This window comes from Metopolophium dirhodum, chromosome 7 (genome assembly GCF_019925205.1).
Source record: "Metopolophium dirhodum isolate CAU chromosome 7, ASM1992520v1, whole genome shotgun sequence".
Lineage (NCBI taxonomy): Eukaryota > Metazoa > Arthropoda > Insecta > Hemiptera > Aphididae > Metopolophium > Metopolophium dirhodum.
This window is the reverse complement of record NC_083566.1, coordinates 25,269,845-25,296,353: the sequence shown is the minus strand read 5'-3', so window position 1 is coordinate 25,296,353 and position 26,509 is coordinate 25,269,845. Positions and strand designations below refer to the sequence as shown.

The 26,509-nt window shown below is 26.5% G+C and overlaps 2 protein-coding genes across 3 annotated transcripts; one reads left to right on the top strand and one right to left on the bottom strand.

The window, feature by feature from the left end:
- Positions 1–2,268: 2,268 nt before the first annotated feature.
- On the bottom strand, positions 2,269–14,549 carry LOC132948266 (sodium/potassium/calcium exchanger 4-like). 2 transcript variants are annotated; one of them, XM_061018673.1, is made up of 10 exons: positions 14,395–14,549; positions 12,974–13,123; positions 12,710–12,916; positions 8,429–8,619; positions 8,060–8,207; positions 7,901–8,008; positions 7,549–7,794; positions 5,729–5,830; positions 5,435–5,664; positions 2,269–3,363 (listed from the first exon to the last, which is right to left on the bottom strand). In XM_061018673.1, the coding sequence occupies exons 2-10, from the start codon at positions 13,107–13,109 to the stop codon at positions 3,289–3,291; spliced, it is 1,443 nt and encodes a 480-aa protein (XP_060874656.1). In that variant the 5' UTR covers positions 13,110–13,123; positions 14,395–14,549; the 3' UTR covers positions 2,269–3,288. The 2 variants fall into 2 exon arrangements, with proteins under 2 accessions (XP_060874656.1, XP_060874655.1); XM_061018672.1 differs by having other exon boundaries at positions 2,269–3,320.
- LOC132948269 (innexin inx3-like) lies at positions 12,455–26,284 on the top strand. Its single transcript, XM_061018675.1, has 5 exons — positions 12,455–12,536; positions 21,183–21,362; positions 21,755–22,086; positions 22,624–23,103; positions 26,192–26,284. Exons 2-5 carry the CDS (start codon positions 21,206–21,208, stop codon positions 26,282–26,284), a joined length of 1,062 nt encoding a protein of 353 aa, XP_060874658.1. The 5' UTR covers positions 12,455–12,536; positions 21,183–21,205.
- Positions 26,285–26,509: the final 225 nt, after the last annotated feature.

Here is a 26,509-nt window from a genome sequence, read left to right as displayed (position 1 = left end):
AACAAGGTTCCACGTAAATAGGTTATATATAAATTACTTTATTCACTATAATATCATCAAATATACTTGGTAATATCATAGGCTGACGGACCGTTTTCGCTCAGAATCGTTTTTCACGTGAATCATTTCAATGATTTTAGTTAATAATAAAAAACTTATATAGAACCTTGTCTGAAATTTCCAAAGTTTTTGACACACAAACGAAAATTTGATCATAAAGAAGTCAATATAAACTATAAGTCAAAAATATCAAACAAATAGCTCAAAAAGAACGAAAAGTATTTTGAAAATTTCACTATGTCTTGAAAATGCATATAAAAACATCTGTTGGAAATTTTAAATCGCTGCTAATCTTTGTTTTTGAATTACAAAGAAAGAAAAATTGATTTTATAGAAAACCAGTTGTTCGGTATTTTTTGTTGGTTTTTTTTCCCGATTGATTTGATAATTATGTGCGGGGAATTTTGACCCCTAAAGTACTAAGACCATTAATTTTAATTGAAAATATACCTAATATTTACCTATACTTACATTTTGACACTTTGAACTTTAATGGTATTTATAGGAAAAAAACTAAAAAAATTGAAAACTGACAATGTCTGCAAACAGCTCAAATAGAGTCAAATTATTTTCAAAATTTGATGTAGAAAATGTATAGAAAATGCTAATATAAACATTCGGTGAAATTTTCAAGTATCTACAGTCATGCGTTTTTTAATTACAGTAAAATAAGAAAATTGTTACATGAGAAATCGAGTAAATATCAAATGTTGTAAAAATATAAATTTCAGACGCTCATAAAAATTTAATTTAAGATTCTTCTAGACATTTTTTTTTTGATAAAGGTAGACAAACTTATGAGTAATCTTATATTACATTTTCAAATCTTAGATTTAAAAAGAAAAATTTTTATGAATTCTCATCAAAATAATTTGCTATTTTTCGTGATTTTTCCGTATTTTGTCAAAAAAAACTAAAAAAATTGAAAACTGACAATGGCCGTAAACAGCTCAAAATTGCATGTCTTCACGGTCATTTGTTTTAGAGTTACACCAAAAACCAAAATCGATTTTCTCGAAAACAGATTTTGCGAAAAAATTCCCGTTTTTTTCTTAATTTTTCTTTTGTTTTTCACGTCGCTTGTGAAAACTACTGGGAAATTTTTACTTTTGACCCCCCCCCCCCCCCCCCAAAAAAAAATACCAACTAGATTCACTTTCCTATCAGAAAAGTTACTATTGAAGAAAATCCAAGCACTTTTACTGTCCTAAAAGGTGATGACAGACACAAAAATAAAAAAAAAAAATAAAAAAAAATAAAAAAATAAATAAAAAAATAAAAAAAAAAACACACATCATTGTAGAATCAATACATTCATCGCTTCGCTCAGAATCTAAAAAGTAACTTAACTTTTAACTTAACTTAGTTATTATTTTCATGAAAAATTGTAACTTAACGTAGTTACTCAAATTCAGTAACTTTTTAAAACTAACTTTAACTTAGCTTAGTTATTTTTTATTTTAAGATAACTTAACTTTAACTAATTAAAAAATTGGTTAACTTGCCCAGCTTTGACAATACCTATGTAAATTGAAAAAATACATTCCACTAAGTATCTATATTGGTTTAGGGTTATCTATTGTATATTATAAGTATAACTAATAAACTAATTTGTCACAAACAATTTTTAATATTTCCCACAGTTTCTTTATATATTTAAAAAATAAACATTATAAATTGGAAGTAATACTAGATTAAACATTATGACTTTTGAGTTACCTATTTAATTTTAATTGAATATTCTAAAACTGTTGGTATTAATGATTTAAGTAACAAGCGTTCGAAAATATACGATAAGAGTAAAATTTAAGTATTAATGTAGCTATTTTTACGAGACCAGGAAAGTTAAACAGATTTGTTTATTTGTTGGTTCATTATTATAACATAAAACGTGGAAACTGAATGCTGCAATTATAATTTTATGTTATAAAATGAAATGGTTTCTTGATTGCGAGCCAGATAAAGTTTATCTACAGGCCGTGATTTGGTGACGACATTTAAATTAAAAATCGCTGAGATATATATCACCCATATAACCACAAACATTTGAAAACATTGAGGTATTATAAATTACAATAATCAAAACATGTTATTAGTACAATTTAAGGGTATAAATCAATAGACAAAATGGTTGCTTCAATAATATAATCATTCAATGAGAAATATTTATTTTATTTGAATAGAAATAACACAGAAGTATAAAAAACATATATATTATGGTTTATTGGTTTCTACTAACTAACAAAATTGAAAACTTAAAAATAATAAAATATATAGATTAATAATTACTATAGATTATTATCTATTAATTTTGATAATAACATTAGTTATTACTTATTAGTTATTATTAACATTGACAAATTATTCTATGAGTATCCAACGGATTATTAAATATTAAAAACATAATTGGGTGGGAAGAGGAAAAGTAGAACGCATTCTAGATTAATATTCATATAAGTAGGTTTTTTTCATTACAGTGAAGGTCAATTGATAGTATTTTATTTTCATATTGTATGAAATAAAATTAAAACATACAACAAAATGTAAGGTAAATGTCGCTAATTCAATGATAGTTAATACAATCTGGTCTAACTGTTTAATTTTAAATCTATAATTAACTATACATGGGTTTCGTTAGCAAATATGTTAAAAGATTAAGTATAATTTTACTTAAATATGTAATACATTGGAAACCTTTGTATTTCATTATTATAGGTTAAATTAAACGAATTTTCATTTTTAAATAATTTATAAAATAAAAAATGCTGTACACAAAACTATATTTCCGACATTAAAAATAAAAATATAAACTTTTTAAATATAATAATTATAATATGAACCTAGGTACATCTAGGCTATATTAAGTATTTATTGAAGTTTCTTTCAATAGTTTTTGCTTAACACAAGTAGGTATCTATAATATATTAATATGTCTAATCACAGCACATTATTATATATTATTATTTAATAACGTAAACGATCTTATGCTAGGTACCTATTTATACCAGACATTAAAATTGTCTCAAGTATTTTTAGAAGATAAGACGGGTCGGTCCTTTTGACGTATACTCAATGATCCTGATATTTCAGTCTTCAGAACCTAAATCAATATTCCGTGGCTCATTTCAACAGCGGCATTAGCCATAGACGAGTACTATTGGCTATTTACATGTCATCGTTCACCAACTCACGCAAATTGATTGAGCAATTAAGCTACACGAATTTTTCTCATTTTGTTGCATACTCATTGTACACCATGGCTGAGCAAATGAATAACCATATGAAAACAAGAAATCCACCTGACTATAATACATGAACAAATATTATTATTTTCTATCTGACAACATCGGCATTTAAAATGTTTTTGGAAGTTTTTTTATTAAAATTATTAATAAATCATCAAACAAGTATTTATCTATTAACTAGGTATTTGGATAATAATATAATATTAGATAAAAGGGAGTCAAAAAAATAATAGACCGTTTATAACTCAATAACGACTGGACCGATAGGTATCAAATAATTCTTTCATTATTAGAATGCTACATCTTCCCTGAGTGGCTGTATGCTTATTTAAAAAGGAAAAATTAAAACCCGGAGAAGTGCTCAAACAGGGGTTTTGAGATTTACGATAGAAATTTTTGTTTATAAATTGTTGTTATGGTTGCTATTATAATAATAATTATTGGTTGCCATTGGTTAATCGTTAATTAAATTAATATTATTTAATATATTCAAGATTATTGATGGAAATGATTAAGTTTTTTTTTATCGAAAATAGAAGCACCTTTTGTATTTACGTGCATATCTCAAAAAGTACCTACTCAAGGGATTTTCACACGGTTTTCACTAGTAGGTCGGTCGAGTCACGGGGAAGGATTTAATGAAAATTGGTCTTGGAAAAATTAATTGGGTGGCTGAAAATAATAACAATAATAAATTAATGTTTGTCTGTATGCCCTTTGGCCCTTATGCATTTCTAAACGATTGGACCGATTTTGATGAAATTTATGTATGTTTGAGTGGGTACCGGGATGGTTTAGATTCACAATTGGATTCGGTAGGTCCAATCCCGGGGAGGTGCTCAAACAGGGATTTTGATATTTACGATGAAAATGTTTGTTTATAAATGGTTGCTTTTTGTTATAGGAGAAATAATTAGTAGAAAATAGTATTTCATTTGTATATTGTAGGGTGCCATTTGTTGATTGAGCAGATCTGGTACAAGCATGCATCAAATCTAATGTTCGCACATTGCCTATCGAGGTGGCCGAGTTGCACTTACTGCAGAGAGTTACACCCAAAAGGAGTTGAACAATCACAATTTTTTTAAGAGTTGTCATTTTGTACGAGCAACAAAGTGCGCGGGATCAGCTAGTATAATATAAATTCCAATACAATAAGAGTCTTCCTCAAAAACAATTTTGTAAATGTTTCAAATTATATATGTTTTGTCGTTGTACCTAGGTACAATTAAATTGGCAACAGGAGTATTTATGTAACTACGGTCTACGACCTACTATTAACTTTTAATTAATTTCGAGATAATTTTCCTCGAACAAGACGTAGGTATACGACGGGATAAAAGAGATTTGCAAAAAATAGTTTCACGATGAATATCTGGGGATGAAGTGAAAAGTTCATCTAATCTGGTGAGTCAGAAATCAATTTTAGTCTATTTCACCAGACAACCGTTTGGGAAATAAAATTGTTAAATAGTATTTTTATTATAATGTTTTTGATCAATAAGGTTACTTAAATAAAATTGTATTTATCCTTTTAAACATTATTTATTTTTGGATAAGACTCATTACACATTTAAATTATTTAAAGTTTAAACTGGTAATAAAAAAAATGTTTTTAATTAATCAAATACTATTGTACCTACATGGGTAATATTACCTAGTTGACATTTGTCAGTTTCTGACTACATTTTTAGATTAGATAATATATTTGATAAAAAAAAAAACCCTCAAACATATCGAATACCTATTAAATTTGTATAAAGTTACGTTTTCCTTGCAGTGTCTAGAGTCAACAAACAGTTCTGATACAGTCGGCGTCTAGACGCAGCGTCATAAGTCATAACGCCACGCTGTTCTAGTGCTTGATTTGAGAAAAAATTAGATGGGCATGTAAAAGGGTTTTACAATGTGAGTACTTGAATATCTAAATGACTTATTCATTCAAATATAATTAGAAAATATGCGTTATAAATATTTTTAAAAAGAAGAGGGACTCCATCCCACCGCCCCCCCCCTCAAGGCCTTAACACTCAATACAAGCACTGTGTTTCACTTTTTAACACTACAAGGAAAACGTACTTTAAGTTATTCAAATATGAATCATATAAAAAAATAAATAATATACATACTTTTTTAGTTAACACAAATGATTTGGCACACATCAATAGCATAAAACCAATTGTACTTAACATTACAGCAATCGCACTATCGTCGAGACTTCTCGAGTGAACATTTATGGATGCACTTGAGTTTTCTTTATGGAACCACATAGCTTTTATAAACCATGGAACACCCAAACAAATTAAAACATCAAATGTTGATGAACTCAGTGCGGTACATAAAGCCATAGTTCCTTGTCCTAAAATTAAAACAAAACATTTATTTTTTGCTGTTTGTATTTTATATTTTACAATTTATTAAACCTTGTCTTGCTACTGCTATACTAGACACCATTTCGGGTACACTCATGCCAATTGCTAATAATGTAATGCCCATAACTGAATCAGGTATTAAGAATTCATTTCCTAAAAATGATTCCAATATTCATTATACTAATAATTACATATATAATAATTTATCTGGTTAATAATAAATATAAAATAAAGTTTGTTGACTGTTGTATATTTTACTGGTGTAGCTCTATAGCATTTTAGAGAACCTATTCAAACCCAATTCAAATTAATTATTAAAATTTATATGTATACTATGATAGGACATTTCTGAAACCAATAAAGCACCAAGTACCTTAATTTAAATCATCTTGCAATGGCTCTCGTTATTTTCAAATCAAATGTATAATGTATTATACAAAATAATATGATGAACTATACTGTGCGGCACAAGTCTGTGCCGATGATAGCGGACCCATTTGAGATTTATTTATTTCTATGATAGTTCAATTTGTAATTTTATTATTGAGAACTGAACAATTCATTCAAGGTTATCGATACCTAGTTAAAAACCTCAAATATCACTATAGGTACGTAACATATTTTTTTAAAAGTAGAAACTTTACAATACAAACAATTAGGGACAATATTCAATATGGCAGTAATGCAGTATGCATATTACTCAAAAAATCGTTTTTGAAGACAATAATTTATCACTGGAAAATGTTCCAACATTATAAACCTATCATTTTATAACATGATTAAATTAATTTCAATAAACATACATTATACAAAGTATACTAATCTAATAATTCATTTTTTAGAATTTTTGTATTATTTATGTAGTTTTGACGCTAGTTAAAATGAATTTTGATAATCGAATTCGTTATTGTGATTTGTGAACAAATAATTTTTGAATTACCATAATATAATGCTTTTTTTATTTCGAAAATACGCGGAAAATGTGCGTATTGTCTAATCACCACTTGTTTATGCCCATATAATATAGACCCCAATGTCTCTACTACCTACATCCTACAAATATATTTCTTTTATTATTCTTACTTTAAATTGTTTGTATCAAAAATTAATATAACCTAACCTAACGTAACCTACTTAATTATTGCTTTTTATATAGACGGGTTTGGGTTAAGGTTAATACTTTAATAAATTAATAACATTTCAAGAGAAGCTTTAGTATGCCTATAACTTACTCTTTAGTCTTTAATAGTTTGATGTAATCTTTTTTTTTTATTATTATTATTTAACAAATAATAGTACATATATGTATATGTAGTAGGTACCTATTATTAATTAAATATAATAATATATTAAGGAACCAGGTTTTCAAATTTTCTACAGTTCTATAAAATTTGAAAATAATTTTTAATATTTTAGTTGCTACTTTAATTATAATTATTTTCCACTAACCTACTGCCCGATGCCTATTTAAGGGTGGGTATACATTTCAGTGTATTATATCGAAAAAAATGACTTCACATGAATAATTCTCAGGCTTTGTAGAATTGTCGGATTTTGATAACTATTGTTTATCTGAAAGAAGAAGATTTCCTACAGGCCGCATCAAACTCAGATTTTTATTTTATTTCAAATAATCGTATAATATAATTTATAAAAAACGCTTAAAATGTTATTATTTTTGAAGACACATTATTATAAAGTTTGAGATTAAAATATTGAAAATCGGAGTATTGTGGAATAATACTCTCTATTTGTTTAAAAAAAATTATTAAATTTGGTTAATTTTACAAGACAGGATCATTATTCCCGTAGAGCGTATATTTTTGTGGACAAAATTACATTGGCATCGGGTTTTTTTATAAAATGCTCACCTATAATTGTAATCAATTCTACAATGATAAATGATCCACATCCAATCCAAAATATACACATACACATGGTAATCGGTATCCAAAAAACTCTATCTTGACTATTGCAGCTCGGAACAGTCACTTTTAAGATTAAGACTATAGGCCATACTAGTATTTCTTTGATATTTAATAGTTGATCACGAAGTCTGTCTTTCCATTTGGGCAAAATAATATGCTCTTGCACTATAAATCCATTTGCTACAATTCCTAAAGGTTGTTAATATGCATATATATTATATATATCTATATTTAAACTAATTTACATAATACTACTGTTTGTCTGTTCATCTACAAACTTCATATGCCAATTTACCATTTAGAGGAAGAATCGGTTGGTTCTCACTGCACCCTTCGAAAACTTTGTTCTCTTGTTGAGATATATATTTAAATATTTTTTCAAGATATGAGCTGTAAGAGAGAACTGTTGGGAATTATTGACAGCCATGAAAATAAGAAACAATAGATTACTTACTTAATAGGTACACCATGTAAACTATAATTAATATCAACGCTTCGTAAGCATAAACCTTGTTATCAGCCAATGACCAAACTAATAATGATATAGTTAAAAGATACATCGATACATCACGTGTGATGGGCCAGTTTTCCAGGTGTATGACCTATAAACATTTTCATTATATTTTACTAACAGTTAACACTAATGATCTTGTTGTATTGTTAGTTCTAATTTGTATCTATTTACCGTACTTAGTGCATTATTAAATCGTAGATATTAATAATATCAAATATGTATCGTATCGAGGTATCATAATTCCTAGTTTATTGTTGTACATAGGTAGGCCATAGGACATAGACTATTAAAAAAAAAAAAAACAAGTACCTTTTGATCAGCCATAAGTATACAAAGTCCAGGAACTAATAGTACATTAAATAAGCCAGTGCCAACTACAGTTCCGATTCCGACATCGCCCTCTGTAAAGAATGTAGCTAGTATATTGACGAATAATTCAGGACATGCCACTGCTGCAGCCATTACAGACGCTCCTGCAACATCTTCACTCAACTTCATCCCTAAAAAATTATTGAACATTATGTCAAAATACACGATACAAACACTATTATATCTAAATAATGTATTGAGAGTAATTATTTCACAATGAACACTACTTAACAACTAACTAACATTATTTAAAAAAGTATTAGTTTTTTTTTTAATAATACTTTTAGAAAATTGAAGATAAGCACATGGAATTCTAAAATTTTCTATAGATCTTATTATTTTCATTGTCGGTAAAAGCCTATTTGTTCAATTTACAATTCTATATACTTGTACATAAACATTTATATACAATTAATCTTCTTCAGGTTTTTAAATTATATATATATTTTACTATTTAAAAAAAAAAGTTGATAATGACGTAACAATTTAGTTAAATTGTCAAGTTATTGTACTATGGTAAAAAGGTCGTGTACGGTTGTGCCTTGTGCGTATGTGTTTATTATATAACCGTGAGGCTGAATGATGACGTAGAATTTATGAAACAATTTTAATGATAACCATGGCCCAATAATTTCAGCTATTTTACAATATAGGTAAATTATATAATAATAGACATGTCAAAACAATTTCATATATATTTTAACTGATTTAATATAAATTTGTTTATTTGTAGTACATTTTGATTCTGAGCGATAAATTTAACGACAATAATGTGTTTATTTTTAAATTCAAGAACAGTAAAAAACTAAAAATCAATGAAACTTATAAAATATTTTTACCAATTTTAAGCTATTAATGCCACGAACCTATTTATTTTCCACCATTATATGATACACTGGTATTAATCTATAAATGAATAACAATTATTACATATTATAAATAAAAAAAAGGTGGGTAAGTGGATGTCGATCTGCTGTACAGTATGTTACAAGTGGGTCACTCTAATGGATGGTGTTAAATTTGAATTCAATGATATAATATCATTGTATAAAAAAAACGATTCTGAGCGAAAACGGTCCGTCAGCCTATGATATTACCAAGTATATTTGATGATATTATTGTGAATAAAGTAATTTATATAATATAACCTATTTACGTGGAACCTTATTTTCAATTTTCAATCTTTAGCTACAAAAGTTGAACATTTTATACATTTTTAACTACAAAATAATTATTACATTTTAAATTTGATAAATTTGTCAAAATTTGAACTTACAATGCTTAAAAAAAAAAATTGTGCCTATATATTTTCAATATTTTTCAACTGCTATTGTAACAATATATCAGGAGCCTTGCATTAAATTTTCACGCTTTTCTACCAACAAATACAATTTTAATGATATTTATAGAAAAAAAAAACTAAAAAAATTGAAAACTAATAATGTCCGTAAACGCTCAAAAAACGTCAAAATATTTTCAAAATGTTATGGTGTATAGAAAATGCTAATAAAAACATTCAGTGAAATTTTCAAGTATCTACAGTCATTCGTTTTTTAATTACAATAAAATAAGAAAATTGTTACATGAGAAATCGAGTGAATGTTGTAAGAATATAAATTTCAGACGCTTATAAAAATTTAATTTAAGTTTCTTGTAGACAGTTTTTTTTGATAAAGGTAGACAAACTTATAAGGAATCTTGTATTACATTTTCAAATCTTAGATTTAAAAACAAAATTTTTTATGAATTTCGAACTCAAAATAATTTGCAAATTTTCGTAATTTTTCCGTATTTTGTCAAGATTTGAACTTTAAATTTTATAAATAAAAACTTTGATTAAGGATTTTTAATATTTTTCAAATATCATTGTAACAATATAGTAAGAGCCTTGTATTAAATTTTCACGCTTTTTTACCCAACAAATAAAAATTTATTGATATTTATAGAAAAAAAACTAAAAAAATTGAAAACTGACAATGTCCGTAAACAGCTCAAAAAGAGTCAAAATATTTTCAACATTTTATGGTGTATAGAAAATGCTAATATAAACATTCAGTGAAATTTTCAAGTATCTACAGTCATTCGTTTTTTAATTACAATAAAATAAGAAAATTGTTACATGAGAAATCGAGTAAATATCAAATGTTGTAAAAATATAAATTTCAGACGCTCATAAAAATTTAATTTAAGTTTCTTCTAGACATTTTTTTTTGATAAAGGTAGACAAACTTATGAGTAATTTTATATTACATTTTCAAATCTTAGATTTAAAAAGAAAAATTTTTATGAATTTTCATCAAAATAATTTGCTATTTTTCGTGATTTTTCCGTATTTTGTCAAAATTTGAACTTTAAATGCTTATAATTAAAAACTGTGACCTAGGATTTTTAATTTTTTTTCATCTGCCTTTGAAACAATAACCCAGGCGCCTTCTATTAAATTTTCAAGCTTTTTTACTCAACAGATAAAATTTTATTGATATTTATAGAAAAAAAAACTAAAAAAATTGAAAACTGACAATGGCCGTAAACAGCTCAAAATTGCATGTCTTCACGGTCATTTGTTTTAGAGTTACACCAAAAACCAAAATCGATTTTCTCGAAATCAGATTTTGCGTAAAAATTCCCGTTTTTTCTTAATTTTTCTTTTGTTTTTCACCTCGCTTTTGAAAACCACTTGGCAATTTTTACTTTTGACCTCCCAAAGTACCAACTAAATTCACTTTCCTATCAGAAAAGTTACTATTGAAGAAAATCCAAGCACTTTTACTGCCCTAAAAGGTGATGACAGACACCAAAAAAAAAACACACATCATTGTAAAATCAATACATTTGTCGCTTCACTCAGAATCTAAAATGTAGAAATTTTACTTTAAATCCCAATTGTGTAATATAAAGGCAACAATAGCATTAGTTATACCCACTGTTAGTTCTTCTAACCATTAATTAATACCTTTATAATTTGGCATTAGATTAATTTATTTATCTCAGTTTGAGAACTTTTTCGTCTGCTATAAATATTATGAACTGTCTGAACCTTTTGAATTGTAAGCTATAATAATGATAAAGTATTGTAAAAAACTTAAACGTCATATTTTGATTTATTCTGTTTGACGAACGCGGGAATGATCAATCAATGAATCTCTCAGAAGTCAGAAGTGTAAATTTTTATGTACATATTTCTAAAACTTAAACATTTTTACAATATATAGAGATATAATTTTGTTTATCATATGCCAACATTGATTACAAATAACTCTACTACCTACATAGTATTTTACATATTTTGTAACAGATGATATTATCGTCATATCAAATTATATTTTAGCGTTATTTCTTGTATTGTGATTTTTACCAAAAATATATTTTTTTATAAACTTATTTTTTTTTATAATAATAGGTACCTAGTAAAAAAGCAAAATTTTAAATAGTAAATTATTATTATTATTAAAATAAATAGACAACTTAAAAATGTATTGTTTACAAAAACTATTTTGTTTGACTGAACTTATGAGTTAGTTTTTTTTATTTATTTTAGTAAATATATCATAAACACGTTCACGTGATTTTATTAAGAATAAATTATTAACTGACTATATAGATTATTATTATAGCTTTAATTACTATAATTTAATAAGTATTACAATATAGTAATGATATATTCTATTTTTAAAATATAATTATTGCTTAAATGTATAAATAAATTATCATGATTAATGAATATTAATTTCCATTGTTGTTTAAGATGTAAAAATAAGCGAAACTATTTTGAACTCCTTTAAAAAGCTATTGTTATCAGTTATGCAATATAACAATCATTGTACCTACTGAGTGATCTGTTAATTGCTTTATAAATTGTATAGTCAAAGTCTAAATAAATTGATAGGTACCTACATGTTTTGTTATATAGAATCAAACAACAGTAGTACCTACAATCTGCTACTGATTTCATTTATTACATTATTGTTCTGAATTAATAACATAAAATTATTTCGGATTTTACTGCAATGATTTAGCAACAACAAATAATAGTTATATTATTAAGCAGGTAAGAATTCTCATGCAATAGTTTATTTATAGAAATGCGTAATGTTATATTATAAAGATGAAGTTCAAAAATTTAAAAATAAATGTTTTCCTACTTTTTCATTGAAAAAAATTCAATAATTAATTATATTTTATATTCTGTAGCACAAAAATTGATTATAGATATTTACTTACTGTGAGAAATTATATGAATGCATGGTACCAAATAACGATTGCATACTACTCCCAAAAATAAAAATAAGTATAAAGCAACAACAGAAGTACACAATATAGTGAAAGTGCGTTCCTCAAAAATAAAAATCTCTTCAAAAAACGATTTTTCTCTTTGACTGTTTGTTTTATTGATACTTGATAATAATACACGCCCGACATGTTTAATATCTGAAAAATATAACAATCAGCTGATAATTTTACTAAATTATACATTTTAGAACATACCAGATTCGTGTGAACTTCTAGTATATGACTTCAAACAATAAAATATGAGCATGAACATCGCTAAAATAATCGAAGATAATCTTGCTTTCCAGTTTTTTTGGTTTACTACACGTAAATAGTTCTCAAATGTCACCATATTTATTTATGTTTCTAAATAAATTTAAAAAAAAATTTTTAATTTAATGTGTAAAATTAAACAGTAAAATTATTTCTATTGAAATACGTCAAATTAATAATAGTCAAAACTCAAAATGTAAGTGTTTACATGGTCTCTCCCTCAAATTGTATGTAACAATTAATAGGGTCGGGATTATAGGTTCTTAAGCGATCCCTGCCGTTTTTAGGTTAGACAAAATGTAGGTTTTAGTTTACCTAGGTACAACTATAACATTATATATTATATTCATTGTTCATGGTTCATATACTTTTATAAAAACACTTGAAAAACTGTGAAAAACATGTAAATCATGCATACAAAGATGTATGAAATAAGGGGCTTGACAAATCTTGATTAGTTTTGGGTAAATTGAACTCCGCTCTGAATACTACTTTGAACACGACCAATGAACATTTAATTGAAATAGTGTAATTAGTAGTGATATAAACAATTTCTTATACAATACTAGTTTGCGCAAAGTGAGCGAAGCGAGAAGAGTACCTACCCGAGTCCGAGTGCATAACACTCAATGTGTGTCTGATGTTTTTATAGTTCAGGGATATAGGTACCACTATAATACATGTTAAAAATAACTATTTTTTATTATTTTAAAGGTGCTTCGTTATAATAAGATTTGTTTTAACTTTTAATGTTCATTTTATGTACTAAAACAATATACGTATTCTTAATTTAGTAAATAAAGATAAAAAATAACTATTATAACTGAATATTAAATCATGAATAATTAATCAAATTTAAAAATATTTATATTTATATACTGCAGTCTACAGCTGAGCATTTAAATTCAAAATAATATAATTATTATCTTAATCTATGATCAAAAAAAAATAGCTGTTTTCCAAGTTAGTACATATTTTTACCAAATAATATATTTAAATGTTTAATATCAATACATATTGTTGCTGCATCATTTTTCGTTTAAGATTTGTTTGCTCCTATGGAAATTGTATTGGTTTATTTAATCCATCTTTATTTAAAATGATTTTAACGAACGTGATTGAATAGTATTATATTAAAAAATATTTATTTTTAAGAATAATTATGCGGCTATAACAAATTTAAATAGACATACTTAATATAATATAGTATAGATATTAGATACATATTGAAAAAAACAATTACTAATGAGTTCAATATTACTATATTTAATATATTAAATTAAGAAAATGTTTAGTTAAAAATACATAAAACACATATTTTGTTTATTATAGTCCTTTAATAATAATAAACCTTAAAATCTTACCTATATTTCTGATAGTAAATAAAGCTGTCTTGAAAATGCAGGTGGTTAGGTCAAAGCGCAGATCGTCACTGGTTTAATTACTAATATGAATAATCTATATGAATAATAGAAATCAGTGTCTAACAAACTATCATAACAGAATATACGTCATAACTTGATAACAAATCGTAAATACAAAAACATTAATCAACTATATAAAAAATTAAATAAGGGTATCACTTATTCACTTGCAATTCATATTTTTTTACGTGTAAGTGTAATGATAAAAAATGTAATTTCTAAATATTGTAATTGGTATAATTTCAAATTTAAAAAAGATTAAAAATTTTATACTATGTAACCTAGTCATATGAATAAAAAACCCAACGCAAAAGAATAGTATTATTAATTAGAATGATTATTTACGTATTGAGAATAAGATAAGGTCTGTTACTACGATGATCAATGATCATTTTATGGAATTAACAATAGATAAACAAAGGAAATTTTATTATATCATATTCATTTTAGTCAGATAAAAGTATAAAACATTGTGTTTTAATAATTTAAAATTAAAAATAAATAATAATTATTGTTGTGTTTTTAGGTGTGTCCAGTAATGTAATAATATATTAGGCAACCTTTTTGGACCTTGTGAGAGCACGCGCTAAAGAGCACGAATTCATATTTTAATGCAGTTCGAGGCTGTATAATATATATTATATACTATACCTACACAAATATCATTGATAATAATCATTTGTTTTATAAAAGAAAATATTTTTCAAAATTATTATAATAAGGTATTATTATAAGGTTATTATAAGGTACCTACAAAAGTCATTGATCAATAAAATATAATTTTTACACTTATTTTCATAAATGCATCAATACACAATTACATTCCTACTGCAGCATATTATATTATAATACTCGTGTTTTAAAATATACAATATCTTGTTTAGACATTTTGACCTGTGCTTCAAGCAGTGGACAATACAATATAATTCTTTAACTATAATAATAATTAATAACTACCTATTTTAGTATATAAAACCTACGATTCTGTGCTTTTGATATGCATAAATCATAGACAACTAACAAGATTAACAAAGTATTGAAAAACTAATAAAATTAGTCAGATAAACAATAGTTATTGTTTTGATAATCCAATATGTACATAGTAATGTGATCCATTACATTTTTTAAATTTTAATAATATCAATAACATAATTTTAATTTCTATTAATTTTAATCAAAAATAAATCATACATTATAATTCAAATGGATGGCAATAAATTATTTAAATAGGCGTTGGGCAATGGTACCAATTATCATTTATCTGTATGAGTGTAAAATTATAATATAATATGCAATGTGATAACTGATAAGGATAGCCACACAATTATAATTTATATCTGTTCAAGCTAATGAAAGTAAATTTAATAATAAAAGGTTTCTGGAGCCAAACAAATTTAATTTACGTTGTTTTTATACGAAAATTTGAACAGTCGTCAGTTGAAGTCATATTATACTCATTTAACCTGACTACAGTAGGTACTGTCTGGTCGTCGAAATAACATTATAATAGTGGGGAATGTTTACGTTTTTATGTTAGTGTTTTGTTTTACAAATAAAAGTATTGATGACGTATAGTATTAATATTATAAAATCAAAATATTTTTTTAATTCTGAAATATATTTATTTGTGGGTCACCAATATTTTGATTATGTTTATAAGTCCCTAAAATTGTTTGGCCCCGGACACAAAAGTATCTTAATCCGGGCTTCTTGTTCTATGATCAAGCACAATTGTAGGTGTGGGTTAATAACAATCAATATAATCATTGCTTAAAATTTAAATAGCTTGACATTTAGTATTAACTATGTGAAGTTATTTAGATATATATACCTGAAAACTGGTGTATAATTTTACATAGTGAAGATGTTAATAATATGTTATGTTGTGCTACATAATGATTTATATTTGTTATCTAAGTGTTTTGCAGTGACGTATTTACTGGGGGTTTTATGGAGGAAAAGCCTCCTAAAGCCACCCAAGTCTTTTTTAGGGTTCAGTACGGTAAGACACTAAGATTATTACTATATAATAAGGCTCCGCCGTCCGTCCGTCTGTCACCACTCACCAGGGTGTATCTCATGAACCGTGAAAGTTAGACAGTTGAAATTTTCACAGATGATGTGTTTCTGTTGCCGCTATAACAACAAATACTAAAAATCCGTCAAAATATATAATATAAGTAGTGTTACCAACTTGTATTATAACACCGGAATGGACCGTTGGTGGCGACGGGGCTGGCTGCGTGCTACGGGTACCTAGGTATATACCTACGTCGTGTTCGTGGTATCTTTCGCAACCATTACCGCGGTGTACGTCTTTTGCGCGACTGCGCGCATTTATTATTACATTATTATTATAATATACGCACGGTGTTTGCGACTTTGCGTCCATCAGGCTGCCCTCAGCCTGGTATTTTAATGACATATTATTTTCAATAATCCTGTTTCTTTTAAGATCATAACACTGATCTGGATTGCATAAATATTGTTTTATATTAGTATTAAATTCTAAATTATTTTATTTTACCTGTTATTTGATTACATGACGCCTAGGTAATTCATATTTATTATAGATAATGGTATGGGACCCTTCGTGCGCGAGTCCGACTCGCACTTGGCTGGTTAGTTTTTTAGTTTTTACGAGTACGACATTCTTATAAGTGTGTTGGATAATATTTATATATACTTGATTAAGTAAATAAAGAAAATTAATAAAAAAATAGTGTTCGGTTTTTAATTCCCAAAAAAATTAATTTTTGACATAAAAACTTCAAAATATGAACTTAAAATATTTATTTTTTTTAATACTTTATAATACAGAACAATTTTTATTCAAATTTTATTAAAATAATGGGTTGACTTAATTATTTTGAATTAATATATAAATGACATATTATGTATGTAATCGGCTGTTGTTCCTTCTCATGTGACGATGACGGTCCGGTAGGCAGTAATTAAGGTAAAATTGGAAACTCGTGTTATTACTTATTTTAAAACCTGATTATTACATATTTTAGAACAAAAATGAATAAATACATAATTTTACATTTTAGATTCTGAGCGAAGCGATGAATGTATTGTTTTTACAATGATATGTGTTTTTTTTTGTGTCTGTCATCACCTTTTAGGGCAGTAAAAGTGCTTGGATTTTCTTCAACAGTAACTTTTCTGATAGGAAAGTGAATCTAGTTGGTACTTTGAGAGGTCAAAAGTAAAAATTTCCCAGTGGTTTTCAAAAGCAAGGTGAAAAACAAAAGAAAAATTAAGGAAAAACGAGAATTTTTTGCAAAATCTGTTTTTGAGAGAATCGATTTTGGTTTTTGGTGCAACTCTAAAACAAATGACCGTAGGTACATGAAATTTTGACTGAATGTTTAAATTAACATTTTCTATACACCATAACATTTTGACTTATTTTGAGCTGTTTACGGACATTGTCAATTTCCATTTTTTTTAGTTTTTTTTTCTATAAATATCAATAAAATTTTATTTGTTGGTTAAAAAAGCTTGAAAATTTAATAGAAGGCTCCTAGGTTATTGCTTCAAAGGCAGGTGAAAAAAATTAAAAATCCTTAGTCACAGTTTTTATTTATAAGCATTTAAAGTTCAAATTTTGACAAAATACGGAAAAATCACGAAAATTAGCAAATTATTTTGAGTTGAGAATTCATAAAAATTTTTCTTTTTAAATCTAAGATTTGAAAATATAATACAAGATTATCCATAAGATTATCTACCTTTATCAAAAAAAAAAATGTCTACAAGAAAGTCAAAAATTCATATTTTTACAACATTTGATATTCACTCGATTTCTCATGTAACGATTTTCTTATTTTGTTGTAATTAAAAAACGTATAACTGTAGACACTTGAAAATTTTACTGAATGTTTATATTAGCATTTTCTATACACGATAACATTTTGAAAATAATTTGACTCTTTTTGAGCTGTTTACGGACATTGTTAGTTTTTTTTTTATAAATATCAATACAATTTAATTTGTTGGGTAAAAAAGCGTGAAAATTGAATATAAGGCTCCATAATATATTATATCGTTCTAATAGCAGTTGAAAAATATTAAAAATACATAGGCACATTTTTTTTTTATAAGCATTTAAAGAACAAATTTATAATTTAATAATTATTTTGTAGTTAAAAATTTATAAAATGTTCAACTTTTATAGCTAAGGATTGAAAATTTAAAACAAGGCTCCACGTAAATAGGTTATATATAAATAACTTTATTCACAATAATATCATCAAATATACTTGGTAATATCACTAATATCATAGGCTGAGTGCTGACTGACCGTTTTCGCTCAGAATCGTTTTTTTATACAATGATATGACAACATAGCGACATCCACTTACCCTCCTTTTTTGGACTTGGATCAGTCAATATTTTTGTTTATATCATTTTCTTAATATAAGTAAAAGAATACCCAGCAAATAATACCCATTAAAGTTAAGCAAAAGACGGCGTTCGTGCTAGTAGATAAACAACTACATTCAGCTATAATATTGGTATTATTTTATTATTTACTATAATAATTTAATTACTTATGTTATGAATATTTTTTGTCATCACTAACAATAGTCGATGGTAATTATACTGACTATGTACTTAAAGTCTCAAAAGCATTTGATCGGATCAACCATAAGCTACTGTCTCGTTAGTCGTTTACCATAGGATTCCGGCTTTGGTGAACTTACCCTTTTCTGATTGACATCCTACTGACACAGTCACCCAAAATTGGTAAAATTACATGGTATTACCACCAATATTTATATCTATATAATTATAGATATTTATTCTACCTGTAATTTTGCTGTATTTTTTTTTGAGGGGGGGGGGAGCCATCGCCCCTTGTATAATATGTTAATTATGTTAAATTATTGTATTATTGTTGTGTGCTGTACTAAATAAGGAATTTTTATTCCGTAAATTAATTAATAAATAAATAAAATATTGTATAACTTCTTCTTCAGGTACTCCTCAAGGATCTATTCATTCCCCTTCTTTCGCTTCTGTTTGTAAATCAAGCCATTATTATACATAGTCTTATTACGTAGTAAACTTTTCATATTTGAAGATACTGCTATGAAACTCTTTATGCTATGCTCCTCCAATCTGCCCTTGCTCTCGGCTTGCTAACTGAAGTGAGCACTTAGGTATCTTTTTATAAAATATAGATAAATACAAAAAAACTCAAAATAACGACATTTTTTAGAATTTCAACTCCGTTAGCAACAATAATCCATAATAAACCTATTGACGTCTATTGTCCTATTATCTCTGCGGGTAATTCTGTTGTAGATCTTGGTTTTTGCGAATACCCCCGTCCCCCACCCTGTAAGATTCTCCAGGGATATGATTTTACTAGGACACCGGGATTAAACATAGAGAAAATAAAATTATTTTTAAGCTCCATACACAGATATCTATATTATAATATAGAATAATATAGCATAATATGGATATCTATGGCTTCATGATACAGTTTATTCTTTATCAAGAAAGTAATAATAATCGTCTATGGCTAACATTATTGTTTCATGTTAGGTTCATTTATGAGTACATTACTTTTTATTTTATACAAACTACTATTCATATTCCGGATATTTTACAGATCAATAAAATACCATTCTGCCATAGTTCTAAATTTGTACGTTTCAAATTTTCCCGTAGGTAAGCACATTTAAATTTGGTAGCTATACCTTAAGTAGTTTACGTTAATACAATAATATTTAAAATTTAAAATTTAATATTCTACAGTTGTAAAATTATTTTGGTAATTATTACCTTATTTATAATACCTATCTTTATTTGAAATTTAAATATTTTATGTAATAAAAATTAAATCATAATTAGGTAGCTAAAAATATTAAAACTAAATTTTAGGTTGTAGGTGCATATTTTTAGGTTAGAATTTTTATTTTAAATCAAGATCTGTTTTAAATTATTAGTATAATACTGAATAGGTATAATATTATAATAATATGTGTAATTATATAGTCTCAACTTTACATTAATTCAGTGGCGTGGTGAACTTGAAATTTTTCAGATGCTATATTCTAATATTTTCCCACCTTTCAGCACCAAAAACCCGATAAAGGCGCACTCACTGTCATATTTGTAATAACCTGTCGTAGTTATTACTAAAATACTATGGTTAATACTAAATTATCACCTATTGCGGCTATTGGCCATTATATACTATTATATTCATCCACCACCCCTTGTAAAACTCTGAGACGGCCACCTCTCGATTACCCCACTTCGCAACGCAAATATCTTTGTCATAAATTAAATCAACCTACCGTAAACTATCATGAAATATACTTGGTATTATAATATAAGCTGATAGACATCTTTGCTCAATATTGTTATTCATCATTGAATTCAAATTTAACTACCTATATATTACCTTACATTACTGCAGTGACTTACTGAATGACGAGGTACACTCGACACCTACTGCACAGCAGAGCAATTTCCTACTTTCCCTCTTTTTTTATTTGTAAATTTAATATGTAAGAAATGAATAATGAAGAATAGAAAAAATTTTAAAAACCATCGTATTACTTATTGGTAATTAATTATGTTACATGCAATATATAGGTAATAAATTAATAGGTATATCTATATTCTATAGCAATCTGGCAAATTAGTCACGTATACCTAAATTTAATCCATATACCTAATAGATTATGTCTTAACATTTACAGGAGGATAATATCAAGGAGAAGATATGATTCCTATCTTGCCATTCGATATTATTGCAAAATCGTTTAAAGTATGCAATGATAAACCTGTGATCGACGATTATATATTCCAATGCCACTATAAACTAACTACCAATATTTTATTAACGTTCTGTATATTGGTTACATCAATCAATTTAATAGGTTAGTACTTATTTTAAAACTATTAATTTTAATACTGAAATTGATTGATGATTTTATTACCTAAAAAAAAATTGTTTAGTAATATAGAATAGACAGTGGCGCCGAAGTCCAAAATGTTACCTATGACATTAGACACCTGCACATAACATATTTTTGACACCCACCTATTTCTTATAATTACCTTACCATACACCAACTATAGTTTTTATGTTGTCTATTAAACAAATGTTCATAAAATAACTATAGAATGACAAAAGTGACCCCCTACCTACTAAAATCACCTATGACAATTGTCATAGGTAAATATATATTTTTGCGCCACTGAGAATAGATACATATCATACGGGTGATATTCATTATCCATTCTGTGTTTAATATTTATGTTTATAAAGGAAATCCGATCGAATGCATAACGAACTCATCAAAAAATAAAGAAATGCAAAAAGTTATAAATAGTTATTGCTGGATGTCGAGCTTATACACATATAATAATATGAAACCAGAATTCGGTCTACCTAATATAAAAAATAACGAACAAAATATTAGATCCCATTCATACTATAAATGGGTACCATTTATGCTGTTCTTTCAATCTATGACATTTTATGTGCCTCATTGGATATGGAAAATATGGGAAGGAGGAAAAATACGTATGATCACAAATGGCATGCGTGGATTTTGTGCGGGTCCTGCTAAGACAAGACGTTTAAAACAAGATAGATTGGTTTGTATTTTAAACAAAAAAGTAAAAACAAATAAAAACTATAACCATGAAAATATTTTATAAAATATATCTACTTAATATTTTACCTTACAGGCTATAGTTTAGTTATATCATTGATTATAAATACTAGGTATAGTCTTTATAATCAATGGTTAAATTCTTAAGTCTCATAAGTCATAATAATGTGTACATTGTTATTTAGTATTTATATAGATATAATATAATAACTAATTATTTTAATTCAATCATAATTTTCATCACGAAGGATCTTAATCTTAAATATATAGCTATCGCCTACCTATTATAATATTGTATGGACATGATTTCATGGAATTACGGTGTATGACAGAGTGATAACAATATTTAGTTCAAATTAATTGTTAATATTGTACAATCAATTTTTTAAAAAACAACCATTTTTATCATTTTTATTTCATTGATCAGGAAACAATAAATATATGAATTAGTGAATATTTAAATATACACAATTTTAATTAATGTATTTTTAATAAAATATTAGTGATTTCTTAATTACAGGTACAATATTTCATCGAGAGCTTTCATACTCACAGTACCTACACAATTGGTTATATTTTGTGTGAATTAATGAATATATTCAACATTGGTTTCAACATTTACATTACTCATAAATTTCTTGGTGGATCGTTTCTAACTTACGGAATTGAAGTGTTTAAATACTATCAACATCCTAGCTACTTTAACCCAATGGAAGATATCTTTCCTCGACTTACTAAATGTAATTTTTTCAAGTATGGACCATCTGGCACTATTCAAAACATAGATGCTATGTGCATTCTCGCTCAAAATGTTTTAAACGAAAAAATATACTTATTAATATGGATTTGGTTTTTAATACTTGCTATTATATCCATATTTGCATTGGTCTATAGAATCACTATTATTACGCAAATACTATTGAAAACCACATTATTGATAAACATGTCCAAATTCACAAATAATAAACGAATAATTTCAATGTTAGTTCGTAAATTTCAAGTACGTATAATAATATTATATAATATTAGTTTATTGTTTTAGACTTTAGATATAAGTAAACAGTTATAATAATACCTTTTTTTACAATGTACCCAATGTACCTATTGTATTTCTATTTTTTTAGACCTTGGACATTATAATTGTTGAAAAATATGTGGATTTTTTTTAGATTCTGAGTGGAGTAATGAATGTATTGACTTTACAATGATGTGTTTTTTTAAAAAAAATTTTTGTATCTGTCATCACCTTTTTAGTTATATATAGGGTTTGAGGAAAGCCGTATGTTTAAATAAACGGGTGGTTTACGTTTGGTCGAGTTTGAAAAAATTGCAATATATTTAGGAAAATTGTTTTTCAAGTAGTTAAATTCACTTTAAACATAATTTTCAATTTTCAATCAAATTGCATCGTTTATTTCATTTCGTAGTAAAATTGTTTCAATTTTAAGATCCATATATTTGGCATACTACCTACAGGTAATAAATAATAACTAACACTATAACAAGTTCACGTTTCCAATACGTTCGAGCAAATGTATTCGATATTTGTCCCATAGTAAATTATTTTATTAATTTAGGTTTATATAATATGATATTTTACCTTAATATTTACAAATGTGTCTCTTATAATTTATATTGTATCATACTTGCTCAAGGGGGGTTTAGGGTTTAACCCCTCCCCCCCATGGACACTTTACAAATATAATATAATATTACATATAATTATCATAATTTATTGGAAACAAATCTAGTTTAGTGTCCACTCGAATTTTTCAATTTTTTTCGGAAACCCGTGTATTACAACGAGTTAAGACCGATGTCGCAAAAATAAATTTCCTGAAATCATTAGTTTCTAAATTATAGCCGTACAAAGTTCACAATGTTTGGTGTTTATATATGAATCTAGGAAAAAAAATCCCTAAAGCTATAACTAACCGTACTGTTAGGTAAAACAGCTGTAAAAAATTATAACTATTATATTATTATAATATTGATAAATAGGTACATATTAATATATTATATTATATGATATCGCTGTATAAATATTCATTTATTTGTTAATTTATAAACGGATAGGTATACACTTTGCATAGGCGCAAATTGACTAAATTTTTTGAGGGGACTCAAGCCCTTCTTCCCATAGGCCATATTGCTTAGTACCACAGAATATAAAAATGAATACTAATTACTAGATTTTGAACTGGGGGGACTTGACCGGCATTTGGGCCCCCCCTCTATTTGCGCCAATGACCCTTTGGTAATAAAAATTAAATGTACAGTAAGTTGAATCTCAATTTGCCAAATATTATACTGAAATTATACTGACATTTTCTGTTTTACTGAACAGTCTTTTTCCAATTTTTTATGTTTTAACTTACCTATGTAGTTAAGCATTGGAAACGATGGGGAAGTCTGAATTTGGTGATCAGACTTATTTTAAAGTTATACCTAGCTGGGTATAAATAAATAAATTAATAAATAAATAAATTTTTAGTATTGTATATATTCAAAAATATCTAAAATATAAAAATATGCTCCAACCGATGCAAAGTAGACTTGTTGACCAATTAAAACATCTTTACATTTTTTAAATTGAACCACTAGAAGTACTTTAATTTTTGTCAGTCACTAAGGTTGTTTTGATGAAAATTAATAGGGTTTTCAAGGGCCTTAATTAATATAGATATAAAAAATATAGATTTTAAAAATATTATACATATCTCGTTTCACTCAGAATCTAATATTTTTATTAAATTTAATGACATTTTTTAATAATTAGATTAAGACCATTGGTAAATAATTAGGTACCTACCTATATTTTATGAAAATACAATTATTGAGATTATTTTATATTTATATAGGTTATGATAGAAGAGGACAATTTTTATAATGTAGATAACGATTTGGCATCAATAATAATAAGTGATGAATTATAATTATTACTTATTTCATATTATGTTTGTTGATGTTATTTCATTCTGATATAAATTAAAAATAATAAGTTAGGTATTTCTAAGTTTCAACTTCAAATTTAATTTAAACATACATTGGAACATAAGGTAATAAAGAAATTATAAATGTATAGCATATTGTAACTAAAAATAACTTAATAGTTAACAAAAATTTTGAATTTCAAATTCTAGTCGGCAATTTTTAAGAATACACCCCCCTATGGTTTTTTTTGAGATCATCCCTGATTTTTGGCAATTACTTTTTGCACCATCGTTCTTAGCTGGTTGTAAATACATACATAGGTGTCTGAAAAATAAATTTAAAAACTCGAGTAGCTGCTAAACTAGATTTATAACAAAAAAAATTCAAATAACCCCCCCCCCCCCCCCCCCCATCATATTTCCTTTGAACGCTTCTGTACTCGCTCAAACACAGCATAAGGAACTTGGCCATACACATTGTTTTTTATTTTTATTAGGTGGGTAAAAAGGTAATTCGACCAAACGCATGATGCTAATATAAATTACTAAAACTAGTGATTAATGAGAAATTAATTTATACCATGAATCTTATCACACCGTTTACGGAAAGTCGGCCTGACTCAAAAGTTAATAACAATAATATATGATATAAATACCTAAATAGGTACTATTATAATATTTAAATATCAAAAATATAATAAATGTAATAATGTTTAAATGTTTCAAAAAATTAAATCAAATCAACTTGTTGTAATACTAATAGTAAAATGAACTACTTTAATAGCAATATAAAAAATCATATTATAAAATATTATAGGCCGAGTTCTCGCTCAAAATCGTTTTTCATGTGCAATGATTTAACATTTAATTTTAATTTAACATGTCATACCAGTGGCGTAATTAGGAATTTGGTTTGGGGGGAGATATACGTTTTTAGCAAACCTGAATGGTCATTACCAATACTTTGATCAAAATGTTAACGGTAAAATTAAAGTGTTTTTTTTTTTGGGGGGGGGTCCATCCCCCTAATCCTTCCCTTAATTATGCCCCTGTGTCAAACATTAAAGTGACTTACTCAAAATTCAACACATTATTATTAAAATGTAAAATAAAATTTCAATATAAAATAATTTTAGATGCAATTTATATTTTTAGGTAGGAGATTATATACTCCTTAATTTCGTTGAGAAGAATGTACATTGTATTCAATTTAAAGAAATGGTAGAAGAAATATGTATTCAAGTTTGAATGTATAAAACTATAACAAAATTAACTAATCTTTAAATAACTTAAATTTTTAATAAATAATCAAAAGTTATAACCAGATAAATGTTTAATTTTTAAATTAGAGGTATAGTTGTCATATTTTACAGTATTTAGGTACACATAGATACTAAACGGTAAATGTAAGTTGCGTCCCAAAAAAAAGGTTCTGATAACAATATACGTAAGTTGCGGCCCGGTATTTCTCAG